Source organism: Hyperoodon ampullatus (assembly GCF_949752795.1).
Source record: "Hyperoodon ampullatus genome assembly, chromosome: 1".
Classification (NCBI taxonomy): Eukaryota; Metazoa; Chordata; class Mammalia; order Artiodactyla; family Ziphiidae; genus Hyperoodon; species Hyperoodon ampullatus.
In genome coordinates, this window is record NC_136914.1 from 126576997 (window position 1) to 126599053 (window position 22057).

General features: G+C 48.3%; 2 protein-coding genes across 2 annotated transcripts in view; one reads left to right on the forward strand and one right to left on the reverse strand.

Annotated features, from left to right (window-relative positions):
• HTT (huntingtin) overlaps positions 1-22057 on the forward strand; it is a gene marked incomplete at its 5' end in the record, with an annotated part of 136361 nt that overhangs the window by 83235 nt on the left and 31069 nt on the right. Inside the window, 4 exons of the mRNA XM_079712430.1 lie at positions 2247-2369; positions 2649-2884; positions 3963-4105; positions 18525-18729. Of these exons, the coding sequence (XP_079568556.1) occupies positions 2247-2369; positions 2649-2884; positions 3963-4105; positions 18525-18729 (707 nt within the window). The remainder of the gene's footprint in view (positions 1-2246; positions 2370-2648; positions 2885-3962; positions 4106-18524; positions 18730-22057) is intronic.
• LOC307068985 (F-box only protein 27-like) lies at positions 14466-15335 on the reverse strand (the record flags this gene model as incomplete). The annotated part of the gene is made up of 3 exons (XM_079727120.1): positions 14466-14636; positions 14710-14990; positions 15032-15335. The coding sequence occupies 3 exons, from the start codon at positions 15333-15335 to the stop codon at positions 14466-14468; spliced, it is 756 nt and encodes a 251-aa protein (XP_079583246.1).

The window sequence follows — 22057 nt, forward strand, 5'->3', positions numbered from 1 at the left end:
GTCGAGGGCAGGACGCCGTGCTCCGGGTGCTGCGCCACCCTGGGAACCAGGCAGCAGGGACGCGCTGAGGACGGTCCCCCCAGGAAACCGTCCCAGCTGCTGGCAGAGCTCTGGGTCTGAAGCACTTTGGGTACAGTCAGCAGATGCCTGTTTGTTCATCTGGGTTGGCCCGGCTAGGGAAGCGGGCGCTCTCAGAGTGAGTGTTTAGTTGGAACGGGGTGGGGAGACAGCAGAGGGGTGTAAACTAGTGAAGTGTATAAAATGTCAGATGAGCGTCCTGGAGGGAGGGGAGGTGTGTCGGCTGGGGGTGACAGTGTTGAATGGGTGACATCTGCGGGGACTTGAAGGAGGTGAGGGATGAGCCGAGCAGATACCTGGGGAAGAGCTCTCCGGGTGGAGGACTAGGGGAGCCCTCGGAGGGCTTGGTACGAAGGGGGTCAGGGTGAACTTGAGAGTTGAACAGGCGGCGGGGTTGTAGGGAGAGCCACTCGTGGCTCAGGGCCTGTGTGGACCAGGGGTGGGAGCGAAGAGGCGAGAAGGGGCGTCTGCTGGACACAGCTCGGACGCAGAACCAGTGAGCTTTGCTGACGGCTTAGGTGGGGTGAGGGATGTGAGAGGAGGGGCGGGCAGGTGGCTGTAGCGTGATGGCTTTGGGGGGACCATGGAAGGAGCGGGTTTCGGGAGGAGGTCAGAGCCTGGTTTGGATGTGTTTGTTTGGGACACCTGGTGGCGCCCGGGAGGCTGGAGGAGGCCTTTGGGGTGAGAACTGGAGGGCAGGCCTGAGGGTGGACGAGGTCGCTGCGGGGCCCTGGGTAGCTGGGCAGTGGGAGAAGGCCGAGCCTCGGGAGGCGAGGGGGCCCATGGACGAGACAGGCAGGAGCAGGCGGCGTGGTGTTCTTACAACCGAGAAGAAGAGGTGTTTCCCGGAGGAAGGACTGATCGCTGGGAGCTGCTGCCGAGCCAAGCAGACGGGCCCTGGGAACTGACCCGCAGTTGGCCGCATGCAGGTCCCTGGGGAGTGGCTTTGGTGGAGCGGAGGGAACAGAAGCCCAGCCAGCATGTGCTGGTGAGAGAGCAGGAGGAGAGAGGGAGAGACGTGGCGGCAGCCGGCCAAGCTGGGGGGGACGAGGGCCAGTGTCCACCCCGAGGGCAAGAGCAGAGGGGAACTGCCTCTGCAGGACAGGCGGCTGTGCCGTCGTGGCGTCCCTGAGCACCACCAGACCCAGGGCTCCGTGGCCGCGTAGCTGACAGGTCATAGCCAGAGGGTCATAGCCGGTGGGTGGGCCCCAGGAAGAGGCTTCTTCCCACCGCAGAGGGGCGGCTCCACGCCAGGCAGGGCTCAGACCTGCACCTTGAGAAAATTGCCCTCTGTGGAGATGTTACTGTGTGTATACACACTCGTTAGTAGTGATGAAAATCATCAGTAGGGGAGTGATTGAATGTACTGTGGTAGAGACTTAATTTGGAATATTTTGCAACCTTTAAAAATAATGTTAGGAGGATTTCCCTGCCGGTCCAGTGGTTAATACTCTGCCCTTCCATTGCTGGGGGGGCCAGGTTCAATCCCTGGGTGGGGAACTAAGATCCTGCATGCCGCACGGAGAGGCCAACAAAATTTTAAAAATGTTAGGTTTTAAAACCTGTTGCCTTCGGAGTTCTCCATTATATTTTTAATGGAAAAAAGCAGAGACATTTATAACATGATTTTTCAAAACAACTTAAACAAAAATCTCACTACACGTATAGGAATGTGGAGAAAGTTAATGAGAAATACACTAATTTGCTAACATTTGTTACTACATAGTGGGGTAGGGATGGGGTGCCAGTAAAGAAAGAAAAAAGATACAGTGTGTATGAAACCCATTTAGGTACATTACATGTGTGTAAAGAGATGCGAGAGAGGCTGGTTCCTGAAGTGTGGATGGTGACTGGGTCAGGGTGGTGAGGTTTCAGTTGATATTTTTCATACTTTTACATATTTGAATTTTTTACACAAAGCATCTGTGGTTTATTTAATAAAAATCTAAATGCAAAGATTTCCATCGTGGAAAAAATACAGCTGTGTTACAGTGTTGTTCTAAAAAACGTTTACTTGGTTCACTACTGAAGTTAAAATGTATTTAAATGTGGGGGTGGGAATGATGCATGGTCAAGGTCATTTGACCTTGAGACAACTGATGTGAGGTATAAAAGTTGGCATTTCAGTTGGCTTACGGGGAAACATCTGTGACGTTTAATTGCAACAGATTCACATTGATTCTCACGAAGCACTTGGAGTGTTAAATACGTTATTTGAGATTTTGGCCCCTTCCTCCCTCCGTCCCGTGGACATGCTTTTACGGAGTATGTTCGTCACCCCAGATACCCTGGTGAGTATCCCGCCTCCTGATGGCATCTTGGGTTCACCACTGTGTGGGCACCTGGGGGTTTCTGCTGGGGCCAGGGTGGAGCCTTAGTATTTGCATTTTAAACAGGTTCCCAGATGGTACTGATGCTGCTTGTCTGGGACCACACTTTGAGAACCAATGAGACAGACTTATTGGTGGAAATGTAAAATCAGGGTGATTTTCATAAATGAAATTGGCAATCAGGAAAAACTTAATCCTCTTTTTTCTTTAGCTATAACTTACTTATTTTCCTTCCTTTAGGCATCTGTGAGCACTGTTCAACTATGGATATCCGGAATCCTAGCCATTTTGAGGGTTCTGATTTCCCAGTCAACTGAAGATATTGTTCTTTCTCGTATTCAGGAGCTTTCCTTCTCTCCATATTTACTCTGCTGTCCGACAATTAATAGGTTAAGAGATGGGGACAGTAATTCAGTACTGGAAGAACACAGTGAAGGGAGACAAACGAAGAATTTGCCAGAAGAAACATTTTCCAGGTATGCTCTAAATCTGAGCCTTCCGCTAGTCCATGTCCTCAGGCCGTCGTGCGGTGTTTGGGATCACTGAGTCTCGCTTCAGCTCTGCGAGGTGGGTTGAGTCTGTGTCGGTGTGTTTTCTTTGCCCAGCCTCACCTGTGGCCCTTGGTCATGCCTGTCTGCAGGCTCTGTCACATCCTGAATCAGACCCTCGTTAAGACTGCACGGTGGTAGCGGGTGGGTGCAGGCGATAAGGGCGTGGTTGCCTGCAGAGAATTTGAAAACCTAGGAAAACCCACTAAAAGTCAGTCTTATGTTTATTCCCACCGGGTGCTGGCCACCCTAAACACTGTCAGTAGTAAAATCCCCTTCCCCGCCAGGGTGGAACGCTTGTACTGTGCTCCCCTGGGTGTACTTGTGGCATCAAATCACATCTGCCCTTACCAGTTCTTGGGAAGCTCCTTGAGGGTGCCGATCACAACTCAGGCACTGAAAAGGCTTGTTGTGTAGACAAGTGTGTATTCACCTTTGCTGGATTCGGGGTGCACGCTGACGTATACCTCGTAGAGCGTGTCCAGGAAGCACAGTTCCTGAAAACGTGCTCCTTCCTGCCGGGTCCACCGTAATGTCCATGTAGCTGCCCTTGGTTGGTCATCAGGGCCTGGGGCGCCATTGTGTTTGTGGAGATAAATCCAGTGAAACTGCACGACACCCGTTTGTCCGCAGGTTCAGCAAGGCAGCCTGTGGCTCCTGCTGTTACATTTAAGCAAGGGGCTAAAGTGGAGGATACATTAAATTCCTGTGGTGGGTTATCCGCCTACTTTATGGTTTATAAAGTTTTGAAGAAACACTGCAGGTCATTTTACCCTCCTGACAGTCCTTTAAAGGTGGTATGATTCCTGCCATCTCATTAGTGAGGAAAGTGATACGCAGAGAGGTAAAGTGACTTAATCCAGAGGGCTGACATTGAACACTTCACTGTACTTGCATTTTTACCCTACCCATATCTACTGTGTATATTACTTTCACGTGTGTGCCTCCCAGAAGTGCTCCGCAATAGGCACCTACTTCACTGTCACCCTCCTCCCTTTCTTTGAAGGTTTCTGCTACAACTGGTTGGCATCCTTTTAGAGGACATTGTTACAAAACAGCTAAGAGTGGAAATGAGTGAACAGCAGCATACTTTCTACTGCCAAGAGCTAGGCACGCTGCTCATGTGTCTGATCCACATCTTCAAGTCTGGTAGGTACATCACACTAGTCTTATTAGAGCATCTGTATATCCCCTGCCCTGCCCTGCACACTCTCAGGATGTAAGGAGGTGCTGCCCATTGTGAGCTCTGCTCCGCTCAGTGTGCCTTTGAAGACGTTGTGCTGATGAAAACAGTAAACCTGGGTGCTTCCTCCTGTTTTAAAGATTTGGAAAGTCAAAATGTTTTTGTTACCTTTACATACGATTTTGGATTAAAAAAAACAGTGCACTCAAGAGAGAAGTCACAAGATCCCAGCCACGTAGCAAGCATAGGAAGCAACCAGCCCGCCTTAGGACAGTCAGTGTTTTTCAACAGGAATGAGTGTTTTCAAAAGGAATGTCTTGCTAGTTATAGGCATATCCTTCTTTTCTCAGCAAGAAAAATGAAAGGCAATTCTAATCTCTAGGAAAAACAAACAGCAAGGAAGTCATGGTCCAAATATGAAGCAAATCTGGAGGTGGTTTGAGTCCTGGAAGTGCGGGGGTAGGTGCTCTCTTTGGGTGTGACTGCCTCTGGTGTGTTTAATTCTGTTGCCGCAGCGTGTATTTCCACGTCTCAGCTCTTTTACTGTGTTGGCTTTGTTTTCTGTGGGGCTCCTTCCCCATGGCAGAAAGGATGGCCTCTGGTCTCAGCCCCTGTGGGAGTCCTGTGAGGGACTCGTGAGCCCTGGGTGCTCTGGCCAGCCTGGGCTGGGTGAGAGGCTGGACAGCATTCCTTTGGGAGAAACGGTTACTTTCCAGTAGGAAGGTAAGGGGAGCAGACAGAATAACTGACGTCCACTGCAAGTGATGAAAGCATACCAAGGCAAGTTTGGAGGTAACCACCACAACTGAAAACAGAACGATAACAAATAGTCGCCTTAAGAGGGATGGGGCAGGGCACCTGTAAAATCAGAAGACCCCGTCTGTTACGGGATTTAAAAATCATGTGTGTGTATTACTTTAATACAAATTAAAACACACACATACCCACATACATACCATTAGAGCAGAAGATAGTTACCACTGTCAACCTTTATTCATTCAACAAAGATGCCCTGAGTCTGCCGCCACTGTGCTGGGCCCTGGGTGTGCGGTAGTCAGTACAGCTGACGTGATTCCTGCCTCTGTGGTGCTCAGTCTAGCAGGGCAGACAATACACAGGTATGTCACCACAAGTCTTGCTATCTCCTGAGAAGGAAACAAAAGCACAGTGACAGCCAGCACAGGGGCGGGCAGTAGGGGCTGGTTCTCCTAGGGGGCTGCTGAGCTAAGGCCTGAAGGAGAAGGAGCTGGCCCTTCGGAGAGAGTGTTCCTGCCGAGAGGGGTGAGGGCTCGGAGGGGCTGAGGAGGTGGGCAGGGACCTGGGCTCACGCGGCCTGGGAGCGATAAAGAAGAACACCTCTTCATGGTTGCTTCACGTACCTGCTGTCGCCCTCGGCACAAGAGTGTGGCCAGAATTTAATTTTGATGATGGTTTACAGCTTCAAGCCACCTTGTTTACTTACCACTGAAATAATTTTCTTTTTGAGGATCTTTTGATTTATGTCCCACCCACTGTGATAAGTGTAAAGTTGAGAAAGTAATTAAGCCATATGAAGAATAAGTTGTTTTTAGTATATGGGCCATTTTAATATTTGGCCATCGGTTGGTTTGGATCTGACACCAGAAGGGTACCAGTTCACATCGAAGGACGGCTTTCTACCTTCTTTGGATAAGAGCAGTGCATTCTGCAGCCTTAGGCGCATCCAAGTGGATTTCCATGGCGTTCAAGTGGATTTCCGTGCTGTTCACTCACCCGTTGCTCTAACTTCCTCTTCCTTTTCTCAGAAATCAGGGGAAATACTTTTATGGTTTGTTGCAGTGCTGTCGAGTCCAGCTTCCTGCAGTGTGCAGATGTTCTGTGTCTGCACTAACCCAGTTGCTTCTGGCCACACATAGCTGATGGGCACTGGAAGTGTGGTATTGTGACTGAGGAGCTTTTATTCAATCTAATTTTGGTTAAATTTGAACAGCCATGCATGGAGTGGAATATCGAGGAGGCTGTGCTCAGCTCCGGAGCCCGGGCTGGGTATCGGGGCATGTGGGTTTTGCCACTCGTGTCTTTGGACATTGTTCAGTTGGTCCAGTATTTGTAAATAAGGGGTGTATGGGTGTGTACAAATGTCTGTTTCTATCTCCTCGTGTATTTTGATGCCATTTCTTTTAAAGACACCAGGCAGCAGAATTACTGTGTTGGTTGGTTTTGAGATAAAATAAATCATCTTGTCTTTTATATAAATAAGGTGTCTTTAGCATCTAAAGTTGGTAATTTTTATTTATGCATTGCTTAAACAATGACAGTAATTTCACCCCTCCGTTGAAAATTGAGATCTTTGAATTTGCCCATTTCAGGTATTATTTCTTAGAACAGGAACTAGTCTGAGTAATGGCCTTGACCTCTCATTTTCTGTTACCCCTGTTGTTGTGGCGGGGTATGAATCCCAAAGTCGTTTGCCTATTTCACATTCAATCCAGCATAAACAGAAGAGCCAAGAAAGTTACCTAGTCTCCATTTTATAGGTTCTGGGTAACTAACACCTCGTCCCCTCCACTGAGACAGGCCAGATAGAAGCAGAAGGTGGAGCCACGGCAGGAGGCTGACAGCGTCCATTGCTTTGTTGCAGGCAGGGCTGGGTTGAGTCCTCCGGCCTGTGGCCACAGTAAGGCTTCCTAACTGCTCACCATGTTTTCCAGTCCCCCGCGCACCTCCGCCAGCCCCCACCGTGTGCCCTCCCCGCTGCTGTCCAGGGCTCACCCAGCCGAGGGCAGCAGTGGGCGGTGGAGCCATTCCTGACCCTCTCCCTTCCTTCCTTGCAGGCAGAGCTCTCTTCCCAGTATTTTATGTGTGGGTCAAAGTAGGATTACTAGAAGGAGGAGAAAATGGTCTTCCTGCAGTGATAAAATGGGTACTGATTCAGATTCATGCTTGGGCCAGGATGGGGCTGCTGGTGGTGTTCTCTTAGGGGTGTGTGGTACCTTTTACATGATTATCCCCATCAACCCTTCGAACAACTCTATGAGATAGTTCCCCATTTCTACTGATGAGAGAATTCAGATTCTGAACGGTCATATGATAAAACCAAGAGCGAAAACCCAAGAATTTTTTCTTTCCCATTATGTCGTGCTGCTTCTTGGGTTGGTGATGGTAAGTGTAGCAGCTAATGTTTGCAGAGCACTTGCTGTGGCCCCGGCACACACCGTGATATCCATGTTCTAGCTGAAGTAACTGAGTCACGGGGGTCGTAATGTGTGAGCTCCCAGGTGGTGGGATGGTGGGGGGAGGTGTCTAGAGCCTGGGCCAGTCCTCGTACGTCGCACACCATCAGCAGTGCCGGTTCCCCCGCGAGAGTCTAGCCCCAGGCTACCACCAGTGCCTGTCCAGTTCCTCCGTCTAACATCTCGTCCCCCATCCTGGTCCCCATCCCCTCTTGTGTTTGCTCTTCCCATGATCAGTTCTTGCAGTTTGTGTCTTGAGTGTCTCCTTCACTCACTCACGCTGTCTTCGCTGCACACTCCACGCTGCAAGACATATATGTCTGTCTTTCCTTCTCACGTAGAGCTGCGCTGCTGATCCAGCCTATGAGGCGGAACAAACCCTTTCTTTGCTCTGCAGCTTCCTGAATTGTCCTCCTCTTCTTGTTTACTACACAGTTTTTCAAAAGAAATGTTTCAGGAGTTTATTGTTGTTGCTTCTAGTGCTCTGCTTTCCCTCTTTCTCTCCATCCTCAGCGGTTTGCCTCTTGATCTCATTACCAGAAGTGCCTGTGCAAAGGCCACGTGTGGGCTTTCCCAGGTCCTCATCTTCCCGGACCCTGCAGCCCAATTCCGTGGACAGACTTCTGCTCGCTGAAACTCCCTCGTCCCTTGACTTCTCCTTCAGTCTTCTCTTTCCAGCCTCTTAATTGCATGTGTTCTTGTGCACTGTCAATCACCCCAAACAGGAGGAGATGTGCGCCTACTTGGTTGGCGTCCCTTACTTACTCTTCAGCCGGAAGGAGAGACCTTCTTCAGTAGACGTGAGAGCTTCCCCTACAGGCCTGTCCCAAGTCCAACTTGAGCTGAGGTTTCTGTGGTTGATTCCACACTTGTAACTGGAAGGTTGTACCTTTTGACCACCTTCACCCATTTCCCCAGCCACCACCCCCCACCTCTGGCAACTGTCAGTCTGATCTCTATATCTATGAGATTGGTTTTTTTAGATTCCACATGTAAGTGAGATCATACAGTATTCATCTTTCTCTGACTTATTTCACTTAGCACCATGCCCTCAAGGTCCATCCATGCTGTTGCAAATGACAGGATTTTCTTCTTTTTTATGGCTAAATAATATTCCTGTGTGTGTATGTGTGTCACACGTTCTTTATCCACTCATGCTTCAGTATGCCGGAGTCCAGCTCCAGCAAGTCCAGGGATACCCGAGGGATGGATAGCGTCAGCGAAGGAAATAATTCTGTTACACTTAAAGTATCAGCATTGCATGTTTCTCTTTCTCATGTCTTTATTCTTCATTCTTCTTCTATTGTTTACAATCACAGGTTTATATATTGTAGTTGATTACATTACCAGGTACGTGGCCAAACAATCTTAGCACAATCAAGCCTCAAAATGTTCTATAAAGATTTTTTTTAAATATCCCCTAGTTTCTAGATGTCCTATTAAAATATTTCCCCAAGTTCCCATTAATCACAGGTTGTTTCTTAGTAACCAAGCCAAGCAGTTATATGATTATTTCAATTGTAAAAGTTGGAGCTACTTGTTCCTATTTCTCTTCTTGCATGGGCAACCTTTTACAATGGTTCCATGAAAATATTTACAATGTACCTGCATGCTCTTTCTCGTTGTTTCCTTCAACTGAGACAGTGTTTTCTCCCTATCCTGGCAACCAATTCTTCTCTAGTCATTTGCTTTTCTATAATTAATCTTCCTTTATAATAGAACCATAAATTTCCTATGTCATCAGGAACTCCGGCCCATGGCCATAACTCCATACTAGAGGGTGTTTTTCATAAAAACATCCCCTTAGTTCCAGGCTCTTAATTCTTTACCCACTTCCCCGGGGCTTTAGTGGGTACTTCCCATTCTATGGTAGTTTCAGGAGGGGGAGTCCTAGAGGAATTTTTCTTACATGTGGAGCAACATCCCCCCAAAATTGCCCCTGTATGTAAATTTATTATCATAAAACATAACAACGGAGCTGTAGTCCACCTTCCTGGCACGGCGCTGCCTTGCAGTTTCGCCTTCCGTTGTTCATGACTTTGTCATGGTGCAATGGCTCCAGGATGGCTTCTGACATCAGTAGACACTTGGGTTGTTTCCGTGTCTTGGCTCCTGTGATTAATGCTGCAGTGAACATGGGAGCGCAGGTATCTTTTTTTTTTTTTTCTTTTTAAGGAACATTTACTTATTTATTTTTGGCTGCATTGGGTCTTCGTTGCTGCACGTGGGCTTTCTCTAGTTGTGGTGAGCGGGGGCTACTCTTCGTTGCAGTGCACGGACTTCTCATTGCGGTGGCTTTTATTGTGGAGCACGGGCTTCAGTAGTTGTGGCACGTGGGCTCAGAAGTTGTGGCTCACGGGCTCTAGAGCATAGGCTCAGTAGTTGTGGTGCACGGGCTTAGTTGTTCAGCATGTGGGATCTTCCCGGACCAGGGATCGAACTGGTGTCCCCTGCGTTGGCAGGCAGATCTTAACCACTGCGCCACCAGGGAAGTCCCGCAGGTATGTTTTTGAGTTAGTGATTTTGTTTCTTTCAGGTATATACCCATAAGTGGGATTGCTGGATCATATGGTAGTTCTATTTTTTTTTAATAGATCTTTATTGGAGTATAATTGCTTCACAATACCATGTTAGTTTCTGTTGCACAACAAAGCGAATCAGCCATATGCATACACATGTCCCCATATCCCCTCCCTCTTGAGCCTCCCTCCCATCCTCCCTCCCATCCTCCCTATCCCACCCCTCTAGGTCATCGCAAAGCACCGAACTGATCTCCCTATGCTATGCTGCTGCTTCGCACCAGCCAACTATTTTACATTTGGTAGTGTGTATATGTCAATGATACTCTCACTTCGCCCCAGCTTTGCCCTCCTACCCCATGTCATCAAGTCTATTCTCTATGTCTACCTCTTTATTCCTGCCCTGCAACTAGGTTCATCAGTACCATTTTTTTTTTTTTAGATTCCGTATATATGTGTTAGCATACGGTATTTGTTTTTCTTTCTGACTTACTTCACTCTTCATGACAGACTCTAGGTCTATCCACATCACTGCAAATAACTCAATTTCGTTTCTTTTTATGACTGAGTAATATTCCATTGTAAATATATGTACCACATCTTCTTTATCCATTCATCTGTCAGTGGACACTTAGGTTGCTTCCATGTCCTGGCTATTGTCAATAGTGCTGCAGTGAACATTATGGAACATGTCACTTTTTGAATTACGGTTTTCTCAGGGTATATGCCTAGTAGTGGGATTGCTGGGTCATATGGTAGTTCTATTTTTAGTTTTTTAAGGAACCTCCATACTGCTTTCCATAGTGGTTGTATCAATTTACATTCCCACCAACAGTGTAGGAGGGTTCCCTTTTCACTACACCCTTTCCAGCTTTTATTGTTTCTAGGTTTTTTGATAATGGCTGTTCTGACCGGCATGAGGTGATACCTCATTGTAGTTTTGATTTGCACTTCTCTAATAATTAGTGATGTTGAGCATCTTTTCATGTGCCTCTTGGCCATCTGTATGTCTTCCTTGGTGAAATGTCTATTTAGGTCTTCCACCTGTTTTTTAACTGGATTGTTTTTTTGATATTGAGCTCCATGAGCTGTTTGTATATTTTGGAGATTAATCCCTTGTCTGTTGTTTCATTTGCAAATATTTTCTCCCATTCTGAGGGTTGTCTTTTTGTCTTGTTTATGGTTTCCTTTGCTGTGCAAAAGCTTTTAAGTTAAATTAAGTCCCATTTGTTTATTTTTGTTTTTATTTCTGTTACTCTAGAAGGTGCGTCAGAAAAGATCTTGCTGTGGTTTATGTCAAAGAGTGTTTTTCCTATGTTTTCCTCTAAAAGTTTTATAGTGTCTGGTCTTACATTTAAGTCTTTAATCCATTTGGAGTTTATTTTTGTGTATGATGTTAGGTAGTGTTCTAATTTCATTCTTTTACATGTAGCTGTCCAGTTTTCCCAGCACCACTTATTGGAAGAGGCTGTCTTTTCTCCATTGTATGTTCTTGCCTCCTTTGTCATAAATCAGATGCCCATATATACGTGGGTTTATCTCTGGGCATTCTGTCCTGTACCATTGATCTATATTTCTGTTTTTGTGCCAGTACCATGCTGTCTTGATTACTGTAGGTTTGTGGTATAGGTTGAATTCAGGAAGCCTGATTCCTCCAACTCTGTTTTTCTTTCTCAAGACTGCTTTGGCTATTTAGGGTCTTTTGTGTTTCCATACGAATTGTAAGATTTTTTGTTCTAATTCTGTAGTTTGGTAGTTTGATAGGGATTGCATTGAATCTGTAGATTGCTTTGGGTAGTAGAGTCGTTTTCACAATATTGATTCTTCCAATCCATGAACATGGTATATTTCGCCATCTGTTTATGTCATTTTTGATTTCTTTCATCAGTGTCTTATAGTTTTCTGAGTACAAGTCTTTCGCCTCCTTAGGCAGGTTTATTCCTAGGTATTTTATTCTTTTTGTTGCAGTGGTAAGTGGGAGTGTTTCTTTAATTTCTCTTTCTGATTTTTCATTGTTGGTGTATAGGAATGCCAGAGATTTCTGTGCATTAATTTTGTATCCTGAAACCTTACCAAATTCATTGATTAGTTCTAGTAGTTTTCTGGTGGCAGTTTTAGGATTTTCTATGTATAGTATCATGTCATCAGCAAATAGTGACAGTTTTACTTCTTCTTTTCCAATTTGTATTCCTTTTATTTCTTTTTCTTCTCCGATTGCTGTGTCTAGGACTTCCAAAACTATGTTGAATAAAAGTGGCAAGAGTCTTGTTCCTGATCCTAGTGGAAATGCTTTCAGTTTTTCACCATTGAGTATGATGCTTGCTGTGGGTTTGTCATGTATGGCCTTTATTATGTTGAGGTAGGTTCCCTCTATGCCCATTTTCTGGAGAGTTGTTACCATAAATGGGTGTTGAATTTTGTCAAAGGCTTTTTCTGCATCTATTGAGATAATCATATGGTTTTTATTCCTTAATTTGTTAATGTGGCGTATCACATTGATTTATTTGCATATATTGAAGAATCCTTGCATCTCTGGGGTAAATCCCACTTGATCATGGTGTATGATACTTTTAATGTGCTGTTGGATTCTGTTTGCTAGTATTTTGTTGAGGATTTTTGCATCTATGTTCATCAGTGATATTGGTCTATAATTTTCTTTTTTTGTGATATCTTTTTCTGGTTTTGGTATCAGAGTGATGGTGGCTTCATAGAATGAATTTGGGAGTGTTTCTCCCTCTGCAATTTTTTGGAAGAGTTTGAGAAGGATTCGTGTTAGGTCTCCTCTAAATGTTTGATAGAATTTGCCTGTGAAGCCATCTGGTCCTGGGCCTGCCTCTCCTGTTCTCCCCTCGGCTTCCTTCCTGTGTCCGCAAGGACCCATGTGACCTGGAGGGGGCTTTGGGGGACAGGAGACTGGCCTGGGAGCTCAGCAGGCTCCCTGGGCCCCAGGGGGCAAGGCAATCGCCCACTGCTCCTTTCCTGCTCCTCCCAGAGGGCCCCTCCCGCCTGTCTCTCCTGATCTCCCTGGACTCCCTCCTGTGCCCCCAGGACCCACACGGCCTGGAGAGGGCTTTGCATTGCAGGGGGGACTGGCCTGGGAGTTCAGCAGGCCCCCCCTGGCCCCAGTGGGTTGGGCAATCGCCCTCCGCTCCTCTCCCACTCCTCCTGGATGGCCCCTCCCGCCTGCCACTCCTGATCTCCCTGGCCTCCCTCCTATGCCCCCAGGACCCATGCGGCCTGGATGGGGCTTTGGGGGCTGGGGGAGCGGCTTGGAAGCTTAGCAGGCTCCCTGGCCCAAGTGGACCTGGGGATCGCCCTCCACTCTTCTCCTGCTCTTCCTGGAGAGTCCCTCCCACCTGCCTCTCCTGATCTCCCCAGCCTCAGGGATGCCGATCTTGTCTGGCTTCCACTTCTCCTCCCCCCATGGTCCCCCTACATCCTACTGGTTTACTCTAGGGTTCCTCCTGTCTCCTTGGGGGTCAGAGTCCCCCACCAGCGGCTGGCAAGCGCCCTAGTTGTGGTGAGAGGCTAACTCCGCGTCTTCCCACCATTCCACCTTGACTCCTCCTTTGGTAGTTCTCTTGTTAATTTTGTAAGGAACCTCTGTACTGTTTTCCACAGTGTCTGCACCAATTTACATTCCTATTATAGTGCACAAGGGTTCCCTTTTTTTCTACAGCCTCACCAATACTTGTTATTTCTTGTCTTTTTGATGATAGCCATTTTAACAGGTGTGAAGTGATATGTCATTGTGGTCTTGACCTGGAGTTTCCTAATGATTAAGGATGTTGAGCACCTTTTTATGTACCTCTTGGCTATGTGAATATCTTCTTTGGAAAAATGTCTATTTGGATCCTTTGCCCACTTTTTAAAATTTTTTTGAAGACTTTTTTTGCTGTGGACCATGTTTTTTTTTTTTTTTTTTTTTTTTTTTTGGCAGATATAGTGCTCACTTATTCTCTCCATGTTTAAAAAAGAATTTCAAAATAACAAAATAATTTTATACACCATACAATTCAGGGTAGGATTGGGCTCAGGGGACCATTTCGTTGCTCTCAGTGTGGGCAGAACCCTCTGTCTCCAAACATTTTTTGAGCTAGTTTAACTTTCAGCTCTGAGTCCTGGTCCTAGTCTTGAAACCACAGAAAGTTAGGGGCTGGAATTTTCTCAGCCATAGGGATGAGGTTCTTGTTCAGATGGGAGGAGAGAGCTTTCTGCATGGGACCAATAAAGCCTCTGATGCAGAAACATGAGGAAGCAAGGGCAGAGGGCACTGCGGCTGAACCAGAGGGGCCTGTCGTGGGGGGAGGGGGAGGAGCCCTCTCCCGATCCAGCATTTCCCTGTGCTCACCCCTGCGTCTCCAGTCAGTAGAACAGGGGCTGCCTTAGAGCAGCAGCAGCCAGTAAATTTGATGGAAGAACTTTCTCCTAGTAGCTTCCAGAACCTGAAGACAGGGCCCAATAGGAACTTTGACTGGATTCATGAGATCCCAGGATGCCTGGGAGCTACAAGCCCTTGATTACTGAGATGGCCCTGCCAATGGGCCCAGCTCCTGGAAGGCACGGTCAGGTAGTTTTGCAAGGGCAGCCCTTGACTAGGGCAGATGGACCCGCACAATCACACTGGAGTGGGACAGATAGACTCCATACTGCTCAGACCAGAAATCAATGTCCCGGGCCAAGTGTTCAAAAGACACAAAGCGGACAACCTTCTTAAGGTTGGAGAACACATGGCTAGCCTCAAAGGAGAAACTCTTTCTACACTGCTGGATGGGAAAAGGCAAAGGAGAGTAATGATGCGGGACGGCCTGGTTGGCATCTAGAGGTTGGAGGTTGGACAGTTAGCCTGTATAAACTGTCAGTGTACTGTTGGTCTGTCCACCAGCCAGAGACACAAATCTCGGTCTTTCCACCGTCCAGGAGTTCCGGCCACAGACCCTCCTCCTCCAGGTCCGACACCTGCTTCTTTTGACACCACCTGTAGGAAGACAGGAAGCTGGTCTGTATACAGGCCCTGGGAGTGACCTCCCAGTTTTCCTCTGCCCCCCAGGCATCTCCTCCAGTCGGCACCGTCCATTTCAGGAAGCCTTCGCCATTGGGGTTCGGGAGGAGGTTGCGTCCTATGGGTGTGCCCTCGCAGAAGTGGCCCAGGATACAGGGCCTGGGGTCGTCGGCGGGGGCAGGTAGGTGTGGAGGATGGGTGACAGGGTGGCGTGGCCTTGGGCCAGGATTCTCAGCCACAGGGCCTGGCAGTCCACCAGGTCGTGCCAGTGCCGGCACACCTGGCGGCAGTGCCCGAGCAGAATATGTTGGGGCACATGGCTCAACACCATCACAAGCAGCTCCGATGACAGTTGGCCCAGACCCAGCGCCTCCTTGGGTTCGGGGTCCTGAGCGGGGACCCCGGGGGGCAGGCCCCTGGAGGCTGAGGTGTACATGGTCTCCTCTCCAGGCCCGGCTGCCATTGCTTCTAGGGGGAGAGACATAGTGAACAGGAGGCATAGTAAGCAGATTATGTACTGTTGGAAAATTACTAAAAATAAAATCCCGAGCTTCTCGAGAGGGCGGAGTCAAGATGGTGGTGTGAGAAGACACAGAGTTTGCGTCTCCCTACAACGTCTCCCCACAACTAGGGCACCTGCTGGATGCTGGTGGGGGACCTCAAGGCCCAAGGAGATGGGAGGAACCCCCAAGCAAACTGGTAGGACGTGGGGGGACTGAGGGGGGAAGAAAAGTGGAGGCTAGACAGGACCGGAACCCCTGAGGGGTGGCTGAGAGGGGCGAGGAGTTCCCACACCTGGAGGGACCCTTGGGGGCTCAGATCGGGGGGTGAGGGGAGCGCGCCCAGCGTTTCCCCTGTCCAGTTGGCTGGGGAAGTCTGCCCGGCTCTCAGGCGGGGGCCTACGCCCTCAGAGTTCCCCTCCGGGCTGCGCTGGTCTTGGGGGCGTAGAAGGGAGGCAGGCGGGAGAGCACTCCAGGACCTGAGGAGCAGAAGGAGCGGAGGGCTTCGCCCCGCCCACTCGGGCCCGGAAAGCCTGCTAGGCTCCCAGGCCTGGTCCCCCACCCTCCAAGCTCCCCGTCCCCCTGCCCCACCACACTGGTCCTCTGATGGGGACCATTTTTAAAGTCTTTATTGAATTTGTTGCAGTATTGCTTCTGTTTTATGTTTTGGTTTTTTGGCCATGAAGCATATGGGATCTTCGCTCCCTGACCAGGGATTGAACCCACACCCCCTGCATTGGAAGGCGACGTCTTAACCACTGGACCGCCAGGGAAATCCCACTTTGCCCACTTTTTAATTGGATTTATTTTTGTTATTAATTTATGTGTTCCTTATATATTTTGGAAATTAACCCCTTATCAGATGTATGGGTTGCAAAGTTTTCTCCCATTCTGTAGGTTGCCTTTTCATTTTGTTGATGGTTTCCTTTGCTCTGCAGAAGCTTTTTAGTTTCATGTAATCCCACTTATTTTTTTGTTGTTGTTGTTGCCTTTGCTTTTGGTGTCATATCCAAAAAATTATTGCCAAGACCAATGTCAGGGAGCTTAATACCTATGTTTTCTTCTTTATGGTTTCAGGTCTTACATTCAAGTCCTTAATCCATTTCAAGTTAATGTTTGTGAGTGGTGTAAGCTAGGGGTCTAGTTTCATTCTTTTGCATGTGAAGACCCAGTTTTCCCAGCACCATTTGTTGAAGGGGCTGTCTTTCATCCATTGAGTGTTGTTGGTCTCTCTCTGTTCTCCCCTCCCGCCCTCTGTCTCTCTGTCTCCCTGTCTCCCGCCCTCCCGCCCTCCTCCTCACCCTCCATGGGACTGCCTCCTTTGTGACCTGCCTCGGTTATTGCAGAGATGACTGGTAACTGCCTCCTTAGGTCCTGTCACTCCACCATCATGGCTGCCTTGGTCTCTCGTTTCCATCCTCCCTCTAGACACATGCTTGGTGTCCTGCCAGCACCTCAGACTTACACTTAAGGTTGGACTTGTCACCTGGCACAGCTGCTCTTCCCCAGCTTCCTCTTCTTGTTGACTTGTTTGGCATTTGTCATTAGAGACGCTCAAACCCCAGCGTCATTGTCGCCCCCCGGTGGACCCCTAACTTCCTGTCCTGTCCCGCCAGCGGCTTCCTCCTGCTGTCGGGACGCTGCCCCCCAAGGCCGGGCACTTCCCTGATGTCCTTCTGGCAGCAGCAGCCGCTTGCTGGTCGTTGGCTCTGTCCAGCGCTGTACTGAGCCCTTCACTTGGGTTTTATGATTTGATCCTTACTGCAGCCCTGTGAGCGGCTGGTGCTCTGAATTCCATTTTACAAGTGAGGAAACTAAGGCCGCAGGGGACGTACGGCCAGGGTCACTGAGCAGGCATGGCAGAGCCACAGTCTCATTTCAAAGCCCACCTCGACACTCCATCACTGGATCTCAGCTCTGACCATGGTTTCCTGCTCCCTGTTCAGTAAAACCCCACATCCGTGGTCTGCCATTCCCCGCGTGCCTTGGCCTGGCTCCAGGGTTCCTTTGGGGCAGCACCTGGCTCTTCGCTCGTGTCCATGACCCACAGGGAGCCCACTCAGTGACGGAGGCATGAGAGGGAACAGGCCAGGGCTGGGTGGGCCTGAGGTGGGCAATGCTGGCACGGCAGCAACTGGAGAGAACCCAGCCAGCGTGGCCAGAGAGGAGGCGAACGCTGGAAAACTTCTCGTCGGATGTTTCTGTTTGGCTAGCTTTTGTCAGCTCTCCCCTTGTCTCAGGGCGTAGGTGTAACCAGTCATGAGGAGTGAGAAGAAGTCTGTGGTCTGTTTGTTTCTGCCTGATGTAGGGCCCTTTTGTGTTTGGATGTGTTGAAATTTAGAGCAGAAATAAGCTTTTGACTCACCAGCAGTGATGCCAGGAGTCCTCAGCTGGGGGGACAGGGAGCCCCTGGCCACCTCCTGTCATGTCCAGTCCTGCTGCATCCCAGGCTGCACTTCACAGTATGCATGTGTCCCCGTGTCCCTGGGGTGAGGGCCAGTCTGGGTGCATCCGGGGCGGGGTGGAGAGACAGGCGTGTGGAGCTGGCTTCGTGTCGTTCCAGAGGTGGGATAGAATGAAGTCGTGAATTCACTCTCTCCTAGGGGAGAGTTTTCCCGGCCCTAAGGAGGATGCTGTGGGAAACCGGGGCAGAGCCTGGCTGGGTCTGCTGCTGATGTGCGGGTCTGAGTGTGGGTGCCTGCCTGCGTGGCCGCCTTGCCCTGGGTGGTCACCCCGTGCTGGGTGCAGAGGCCACTTGGCCCTCGGCTCTCCGGGACCTGCCGTTCCCACCCGCGCGGCTGTGGCTTGGGCTGTCCTGGGTACTGTGACCTGATGGGCTGCATGGTGGCTGCTGCCTTCTCGGTGGAGCTGCGTCCACGGTCAGCACCACTGAGGCTCCTGGCTTGGAGCCCCTGGAGAGCCTGGTCACTCAGTGGGGAGGACGGGACAGTGGGAGCACTGGCTTCCTTGGCTGCTCCATTAAGGAAGCAGAATGTCAAGCTGGAATTTTCTAAGTGCCAAAGGCTGTGAACGTGTTAATGTAGGAAAGAGCCCTGTGTGTATCTTTCTTGTGTAAAAGCTTCACGTGGTTGTGAAGTGTTGGACCGTGATGTGTTTCCCCGTAATCGGTTTTATTTTTGGTTTGTTTCTAGGGACATTCCGGAGAATCACCGCAGCTGCCTCGAGACTCTTGACAGACGGTGCGGACGGCAGCTTCTATGGCCTGGAGAGCTTGAACGCGTGGGTGCGCTCCATGGTCCCTACCCACCCGGCCCTCGTGCTGCTCTGGTGTCAGATCCTGCTGCTCGTCAGCCACACCGACTACCGCTGGTGGGCAGAGGTGCAGCAGACCCCCAAGTACGTGCGCTCTGCTCCCCGGGAGGCCAGCCTGGGCTCGTGTGCCGAGGCTCAGAGCAGCTTAAGCTCTGGCTCCATTTTCACGAGGTTTTGTAAAGATTCCACTGCATGTTAATCTTTCTTTCATGGACACACTATTGTAGGGAAAATGTGGTCTGACTACAGGCATTCAGAATAGCCGCTGCTTTTCACATGTGATTTCTTTGACAAATTCTTTGACACTGTTCCATCTCACGGGCCGTTTTTGTCATGCTTTGTCCCTCCTGCTGGGTTCTCATCCTTAAATTGGTTCCAGAGCCAGACATGTTGCAATGGCTTAACTTCGTTATAAGTTAAATGTGGTTCCGGTTATTCTTAGATAATGAAGAAATTATTTAGCAGCCTTTCAAAACTACTTGGAACTACCTTATTTTTTAATCATTCAAGAAGACTTGTTAAGTATCTGATTGTGGGTGGCCCTCTTTTTGCAAAAAGTTGTCAGGTCTGAGTCTCTGTTTCTAGGCACCCTCTTGCTCAGCCATTTGTACATATGTGAAAAGAAAAGATTTGATTCCCCCCCTCCCCCCGCAGTTGAGTCCTCCGTGCAGTGTTTCTGGAAGACTCGAGCCGATGGCGAGGAGAGAAAGCTCTGGAAATAGGAGACTGCAGGGGCTGCAGGGTTGAGGTCAGCTCCTCTCTGCTCAGCATAGAAAGACAGCCAAGTGAGGCCATGGGTCCCGCGTTGGCTGGTCCAGTGCTTTCAGGTGGAAAAGCCAACGTGAGCAGGAGTATTACACCTCTGCCCTGTGCTATATGTTGTGGGATATGCAAAGGAAAAATAATCGCCGCTTCTTGCCCTCCAAGTGCTTACAGTTAGTTGGGGAGGACAGAGCAGTGAAAACATTTGACATGCTTAGAGAACGGTTTAAGCCTGTCATGATGACTTAAGGATTCTAAGAGTCGGAAACAGAAAATCGGTGTCTTCTACTTCAGAGCTTCTTCACTGTGCATATAAATCAACTGGGGAGCTTGTTCAAATCAGATTCTGATTCAGCAGATGGGGCCTGGGACTCTGCATTTCTGCCAGGCTCCTGGGGGTACCAGTGCTCTGATCCATGGAGTACGCTCTGAGCAATGAGGCCCTGGGTCCTGGAGGATTTTGCCTCAGAGCACCTAGGGGGCTTGTTCCAAGGACCAAGCCTGTGCTCCAGCCCACTGTCGGACCAGATGGCTGGGCACCGTAGGAATTAGGGTCCTGGGCTCTTGTGTTATTGCAGCCTTCCCAGTAGCCTCCCTGGACACCAAGGGCAGGACTTGAGTTAGCTGATAATACTAACAGATGTTGGGTGGGTGGACGGTAAGTGAGAAGGCATCCACCGCCCAAATGGATCCCTCAGCCAGTGTTTCTTAGCTTCTCCCCCACTCTCCGCCTTCTCCTCCTCCTCTTCCTCTGCCTTTGTACATACGGTGGGCGGTGAGGGCAGAGGCCGACCTGGAGTGGGTTCAAGAGGAAATGGGAGGGCAGACCCCAGTGTGATGAATGGAGGGCCCTCCACAGAAGACTCACGTGGGCTCTCCAGCAGTGTCAGTCAGTGTCATGGAAGATACAGAACTGTTTGCTTGGATGAAAAGACGTAAGAGTGCATGACAAACAGGTACAGTTTTATGATCCTTGATTACATTCTGGATCTGGGGGATGAAACCACTAGAAAGACATTATTGGGTCAACAAGCTACATTTGAATGTGAGCTCTACATAACCTGTTGCTTTTGGTTATGAGTAGTACTTAGGGGACACACTTGCTGAGATATTTAAGGGTGCAGTCTCTTGACCTGCAGATTACTCTCAAATGGTACAGCCCCCCAAATTGCATGTGTGTACAGTGTACGTGAGTGTCGAGTGTATGTAGGGTATGTGTGTATGTGTGGAGCATGTGCATGTGTGTGGCGTGCGTGCCTGAGTGCAAAGGTGGTGACTTATTAGTAGTTGAATCTAGGTGAAGAGTATGTCGCTGTTAATTGAATTATTATTTGAGCTTTTATATCAGCTTGAAAGTTTTCAGAATAAAAGTTAAGGAAAAAAGATGACGGAAGAGGGACATTTAGAGAGCAGCTCTACACAACGGTTAGGAGGAGGTTCGCTCTGGAGGGAAATAGAGACGTGGGAAATGAGGACATGAGAGAGTTTCTAGATGAGAGAACGAATGGCATGGATGACCCCTTACAGAAGAGAGCGTTATCCTAGAGTTGGCAAGAGCAGATGCGATCTAAGGGACAGACATTGGCTTTATGATATTGATATATTTTTTTGCCAGCTTTTTATAGTTCAACTTACATTTTCCTGATTTCTCTCCATATATTAGCAGATATGGGAAACTCACTGATTCTGGGTTCTCAGCTCAGTCATTATTTCCTCAGGGAAGCCTTCCTGACTTCTCTTTGATTGGTGAAGTCTCACTATCTGCTCTTACCCCAACCTTTGTCTCTTTTTTGTGGCATGTGTTGAGACTGTAATTTGACATTTATTTGTGTGATAATTTGGTTAATATCTCTCCCTCTAGATCATAATTCCCACAAGGGCCCTCATTGTGTTCCCAGCACTAACATGAGTTAGTGATTTAATTACCCTGATAATAGAAATAATAATAATGTATTGGTAAAGACCTTTTATATATAGATCACTAGCACTTATATAGCATTATGTGCCAGATATTGTTCTGTGGGCTTTCCACTATGATAAGTTATTAAAATCTCTCGAAATGCATCTATATTATAGACAAGGAAACTTCTTTCCCAGAGAAGTTAAATAACTTGCCCACTATCACACCTTAACAGACGTGTGCATGCATGATCCCCCAACTTGATTATTTTCACCTATTATAGCTGAAACTGTCATATAAGTGTGGGTTTATTTCTGGGCTCTCTATTTTCTGTTCCATTGATCTGTGTGTCTGGTTTTACATCAACACTGTACTGCTTTGATTACTGTGGCTTTGTAGTGTAGTTTGAAATCAGGGAGCGTGATACCTCCAGTTTTGTTCTTCTTTCTCAAGATTGCTTTTGGCTGTTTGGAGTCTTTTGTGGTTCCATGCAAATTTTAGAATTTTTTGTTCAAGTTCTGTGAAAAATGCCATTGGAATTTGGATGGGGATTGCATTGAATCTGTAGATTGCTTTGTGTGGTATGAACATTTTAACAATATTAATTCTTCTAATCCATGAGCATGGAATATCTTTCCATTTATTTTTGTCTTCTTTAGCTTCTTTCATCAGTGTCTTTCGGTGTATAGTTCTTTCACCTCCTTGGTTAAATTTATTACTAGGTATTTTATTATTTTGATGCAATTGTAA